Consider the following 6558-nt stretch of genomic DNA (forward strand, 5'->3'; position numbering starts at 1 on the left):
ATTGAATATTTATATAAATGACTCAATGTTGAAGAAAAAAAACTTTCAAAAGGTGTCAATTGTCTGTTTACAAACACGAAATTAAAATGGTAAAATATGACGTTTTAATTGTTATATTTTTCATATATATCTATTTTTCAATAACGATCCTGAATCAACAAGACTGAAACAGGTCAAATTTACGTCGTTACGTCATACGCAGGCCGGTGTGCAACCCAAAAACCCCGATGGTGATCTTACGCCCTCTCGCGGAGGAAACTATTAGTGCAAGTCACTGACGTTTCGCGCCGGTTAAAAGCAGAGCTTGGTCGCCCTCTGGTGGCCATCTCGTTGCAGTACCACGCAAATTGTTTTTTGACCAGCCCATCAAAATATGAGAACTTAATCTCACCGTCTCAGGCTCTCTTCAGCTTTCAGGTTGTGCTAATAGCTGTCATGCTTTTATATTGAAAGCGTCTTAACCGGATGTTAGACCACGACTGCTTGAGCTCGTCTTCAAGAAACTTTGGCTTGCTTGAAACCGACTGAATATACCACACACGTCACCTTTTTTTGTGACACAACATAAAGCAAACTAGCTTCAATTTAGCAAATGAACACTTTTGACGATTTAGATTTGTTTTTTAAACTTCTTAACAAGGTGTTTGAACCGTAACAATCGGCCCTTGAATACCATGAGGTAAAGCTAGAAGCAAGCTAACGTCCATGGTTGATTTATGATGATTATTTTAATGAATCGTTTCAACGAGTAATGATATCATAATTATATATGATGTAACCGTATCACCACCCAAAAATACATAAATCTTCAATTTTACCGAACGGTGACAGTAACGCCTGAAAGGTTTCCGAATGTCAATCAAATGGATGCAGATCGTGCAAAAAGTCACATGCTAGCTAGCGATCTCGCTGGCTACCTAGCTAGCTATCTATTTTCTATCAATTAGCTAGCTAGCTGGCAACCTAGCTAGCTATATATATATTCTATCTATTTGCTATCTATAAGCTATCTATCTATTAGTTATATATTAGCTAGCTAGTGTAGATAAAATATCGCATATGTGATTATTGCTTTTATGCTCTATTGCTATTTTATCTACACTAGCTAGCTGGCAACCTAGCTAGCTATATATTTTCTATCTATAAGCTATCTATTAGTTATATATTAGCTAGCTCACTAGCTAACTATTTGAGTTATTCGGGGCTGAGTGAACGATGGCGTGTGTGGCTGCCGCTGCTCACCCGCAGGAAAACTGATCTCGTGACTGTAAAGTGATGTTGAGAGTTTTGAAAGGCGCTTAGAAATGAAATGTATTATTATTATTATTATTAGAATGATGATGATTGCGTATGATGTAAGCCTTCAGCGGTTCTCTATGGCTAGCAACATCCGCTAATTCCCGGCGTCCTCGCTGATGTGAAACGAACAAGTCAAAAGCAGGACGGGATGAGCGGTCCGCCGTCAATTCTTGGGGGCAACTTCAAGACACCAATGGCAACCCCCTTAAAGCTGGTCTTTGTCCGCCCGCCCGCCCGCCCCTTAACCCTAAAAGGCCTCATCGTGCTCACACCCACAACGGCATTGTGGCCCTCTGTGCTCATAAATTGCTCGCAGGGGCTGATTAAACACCAGGCAAATTGAAACACTAAACATTTTGTCTTGCGAGTGGACCCCCCCCCCCCCCCCACACACACACACACATCTTGGGAAGAAAAAAAATGCAAGGGGGTTGGGGGGGGGGGGGGGGCAATGGTCCATTCAGAGTTGGGGGGGGGGGACAAAAAGCAAAGCCCCCCCCCCCCCCCCTCCCCCAAACCTCCATATGTGATGCAAGGTGGCCCCACAAAGGACCAGGTGACAAGGACGATCGGCTGCGGGGGTCACAGGACGAGCAAACAACATTAGTTGGGGGGGCGGGAAAACACGAGACCACCAGACTGCCCCTCGCCTGTCCACCCCCACCCTCCCTAAAGAACACCACCACCGCCCAGCCCACATGACTTTCGACACTCTCACATTACGCGGTGATACCTTCCTTGAAAGTCTCGCGATATTAAAAAATACGCTCCTTCTCCATCTTGTTTTTCTCCGGTTCCCGCGCGATTTTGCGCCTTAAAAGTGTCCTCTCGCGAAAATACTTAAAAAAAAAAGACTCGAAATGGAAACCGTTGTAGTTTCTGAATGGTTGGCTTCGCGTTAATAAACGTCAATAGAACGAAATGGACTTTCTTTGAACGCAGCTTTTATTGATCAACACATACACATTACAGGATGAACGTGAACGCAGCTTCTTCCGGCGACATAAAAACACTTCCGGTTTTCTTTCAGTCTATCAGGACGCGAGCAATAGAAACACATTGAGGCAAATATTAAACATATTCTAATCTAAATAATCTTAACGCGAAATCGTATAAATATAAAAAGATGACAATTAATCATTGAGTGATATCTTACAAGACTTTTTACTTCAGATGGAAAAGTCACTTGACTTCAACTGCGAAATTCCCAGAATTCTTTTCGGCTTTCCGGAAACATTTTGACAAGCTGTCTCCGGGCCCTCCGCTCGAGAAAACGAGCACGATTTTACTCGAAATCGATCTTATTCGATTGATCCGTGGTCCGATTGGCCTCTTGAGTGTTGTCTGGCGCAGCAGAATGAAAGACGATGACGATGAACAGCAGAGGAGGTCAACTGCAACTCTCGGGTCACGTGGTTCTCTGTAGCTTTCAAGCAACATTTGAAGGTGAGCCGACCCATTCGGCAACAAAATAGCATCATAAAAGCTCATCTAATCTAAATACTTAATGGAACATAGCAACACCAGCTGAAAAAAAGGCGCGTCACAACAACATCCGTGACACTCTGACGAAGGCGGAAGTAGACGCCGAAACGTGTCAGGTATTTGAACACGTACAACACACATACTTGTCTGTAAGAAAAGAATCCGTTTTAAATTAGATCTCAAGTCGACAGGATGAACTTAATACAACTCACTTAATGGAACATTTTGCTTCGGTAAAGGCCTTTTTTCCCCTGAAAACAAACATCCATTCTACGATACTGACATCTAATTCGCATATTATTAATAATAATTATAATACATTTCATTTCCAAACGCCTTTCAAAAACTCTCAAGGTCACTTTACAGTCACAGGATTAGTTTTTATGTGTGTGAGCAGCGGCAGCCACACGCGCCAGCGTTCACTCACCCCGGAAGTTACTCAAGTTGATAGAAAGCTAGCTAGCTAGCTAATACTGCGTATATAATGATTCGGCAAAGGAAATAACAGACATTTAGCAATTGATATAGTTTTTTAAAATGATCTCTACGGGCTACTGTCATGAATTAAAAAAACATTTAAGATCCACCGTAAAAAAATAAAAAGCTGGAAAAAAAGTGCAAATCATCCTGCAGAAAACAAGTTGCGTTTGTCACTTGAAGGCAGCAAAGTGGAGCGGGTCGCCCCACAAGTCCCCCCGGGCGAGCTTGGACCCCGCCGGGCTTTCCAAGTGCTGCCGGCGCGGAGGCAGAGTCACGACCGCGGACGGCTGAAGGCCCGCGAAGGCCCCCGCGAAGGCCCCCGGGAAGGCCCCCGGAGGCCAGCGGAGCGTCCTCGGCCTCGGGGAGGCCCCCGAGCGGTCCGGAAGGTCCGGCGGGCCCGGGGCGGCCCGGAAGGGCTTCCCGTCGCCGAGCGGCAACAGCGGCAGCGGCAGCGGCAGCAGCAGCCCGCGGAAGAGCGGCGGGGGCGGCCGAGGCTCGTCCGCCGCCCCCCGGCCCCTCTTGCTCTTGTAGCGGTGGTTCTGGAACCAGATTTTCACCTGGGTGGGCGTCAAGTGGATCATAGCGGCCAGGTGCTCGCGCTCGGGGCCCGACAGGTAGCGCTGCCGGCGGAAGCGGCGCTCCAGCGCCGACGTCTGCGCCTTGGAGAACAACACGCGACGCTTTTTGCCCTTCCGCCGCTCGTCGGAGGCCGCCGTCGCCGAAGGTGCCGCCGAAGGTGCCGCCGAAGGTGCCGCCGAAGGTGCCGCCGAAGGTGCCGCCGAAGGTGCCGCCGAAGGTGCCGGGGGGGACCCGCGCTCGGCGTCCGCTGACGGCGACGGCGACGGCGACGCCTCGTCCGCTTTGCTGGAGTCCGGCCAAGCCGCCAGGCTGCTCTTCTCATCCAAGGCTGAGGTAAGGGGGCCAAGGGGGAGGAAGGGGACGGAGGGGGAGAGGAGGGAGGGAGGACAAGTCAACCTTTCATCAATAAATTGACTCACTCCAAGTGTCGATAATAAATAACAATTCATCATAATCATCATAATAGGAATAACTATAATTATAATTATTGTTATAGTTGTTATTATTATAAATCATCATCATAATTGTGGGATTATTAAAGGCTCTATGATTCTGATTAATAATAACAATAATCATTACCCTCATCATCATAATTGTGGGACTATTAAAGGCTCTCTGATTATGATTAATATTATTAATATTAATAATAATAACAATAATAATAATAGAAATAACTATAATTATAATTATTGTTATTGTTGTTATTATTATTATTATAAATCATCATCATAATTGTGGGATTATTAAAGGCTCTATGATTCTGATTAATAATAACAATAATCATTACCCTCATCATCATAATTGTGGGACTATTAAAGGCTCTCTGATTATGATTAATATTATTAATATTAATAATAATAACAATAATAATAATAATAGGAATAACTATAATTATAATTATTGTTATTATTATTATTATTACTATTATTATAAATCATCATCATAATTGTGGGACTATTAAAGGTTCTCTGATTCTGATTAATAATAACAATAATCATTATCATCATCATCATAATTGTGGGACTATTAAAGGCTCTCTGATTCTGATTAATATTAATAATAATAACAATAATAATAATTATAATAATTATTATAGGAATAACTACAATTCTAATTATAGTTATTATTATTACGTATTATTATTATGAATCATAATTGTGGGACTATTAAAGGCTCTCTGATTCTGATTAATATTATTATTAATAATAATACTACGTTTTGTTTGTTTTGTTATTTTTCACCCCCCCCCCCAAAAAAAAATGTGTTTTAGTTTTTTCTGTAGTTAAAAATGGATCAATATCCCCCTCCAATCACCTACCCCCCCCCCCCAGCCCCACCCCTTGGAATGCTCGACTTGGCCCAGAAATAACGTGTTCATTTACTTTTGACTTTAGTGGAGGAAAATAATGTCTACATCAATTCTAATGATGTGTTTGATGATGATGATGATGATGAAGATGATCTTATCGATCATCGTGATGATGACGATGAAAAACTCACCCGTGCAGGAACTTGGGTCCGAATCGATCATCCTCGAGGAGGACGAAGAGATGGCGGAGATGGCGGCGAGGGGCTCCAAATTCGAGCGCGTGCCCGAAAAAGGTAACGAGAACCCCGGCGCCGTCTTCGAGTGGCGCTCGGGTAGCTCCAAAATGCTCCTGACGGAAAAGCTCAACCTGGTGGGCGCTGCCATATGATCGCGCACACCGCCCCCCCGCACCTCCCCCACCCCCAAAAAAAAAAAAAAAGAAAATAATAATCCAGCTCCACTGTGTGTTTGCTCGGTGCAAATAAATAATTAGTTGGAAAAGGGGGCGTGGCTAAGAAAAAGGAAAGAAGCACTTGAAGGGATTTTCCAGCAAGTCCACTTGACGTGCTTGCTCCAACAGTGTTTACACAAACACATCGAGGCTTTTATATAACACCCACCCGTCCCACCCCCTTTTGTTTTTTTGTTTTTTGTTTGCCGGAGGAGGTGACGAATGAGCGGCGAGCTCGCGGGGAAAGTCACGCGTCTTCGAGAGACGCGTCGCTAGTCCCTTCACGTCACGCTAATTGCGCCCGCCCCATCAATCACCGTCTTGGGTGGCAAGTGACAACCAACAAAATACACACACACACACACACACACACACACACACACACACACACACACACACACACACACACACACACACACACACACACACACACACACACACAGACAATGACCACGCCCCTCACACACCCCACCGACACTCTCGCAGCCCAAACAACGTGTCAAGAATTTGCATAGAAAGTCAGTAATTAACGACCACTTGCAACTAATTTGGACAAATTGGTATAGCATGCAATTAGGGGGGGGGGGGGGGGGATTTGAGGATTTGGTGGGACTTGTGGAAGTGAATGACGTCAGAATAGTGACAAAGCATTTTTTTTGGGATTGGTTGTTGATATTTATTTATTTTTTTGGAGGGGGGGGGGTGAATTTATGTGACGTCATGCGGACGTCACACAACCGATTTGATGAATTTGGGGCGAATTTCTGTTGTTTCTGAATCAACGTTTTTATTTGTTTAAATTTATATTTTTTATTTGCGTATCTATTTATGTATTTGTTATTTTTTTATTTAGATTTTTATCAATTTATTTTTAGTTCTTAATTTATTTATATACATGTATGCATTTTTATATATATTTTAATTTACATAGATAGTTATCTATCTATGTATTTGT

General features: G+C 43.6%; 1 protein-coding gene across 1 annotated transcript; it reads right to left on the reverse strand.

Annotated features, from left to right (window-relative positions):
- Positions 1-2911: 2911 nt before the first annotated feature.
- Positions 2912-5536, reverse strand: nkx2-9 (NK2 homeobox 9). Its single transcript, XM_089004919.1, has 2 exons — positions 5344-5536; positions 2912-4171 (listed from the first exon to the last, which is right to left on the reverse strand). The coding sequence occupies exons 1-2, from the start codon at positions 5534-5536 to the stop codon at positions 3435-3437; spliced, it is 930 nt and encodes a 309-aa protein (XP_088861045.1). The 3' UTR covers positions 2912-3434.
- Positions 5537-6558: the final 1022 nt, after the last annotated feature.

The sequence above is a fragment of the Hippocampus bargibanti genome, linkage group LG09, assembly GCF_051943395.1.
Source record: "Hippocampus bargibanti isolate YZ-2025 linkage group LG09, ASM5194339v1, whole genome shotgun sequence".
In the NCBI taxonomy this organism is placed as follows: domain Eukaryota; kingdom Metazoa; phylum Chordata; class Actinopteri; order Syngnathiformes; family Syngnathidae; genus Hippocampus; species Hippocampus bargibanti.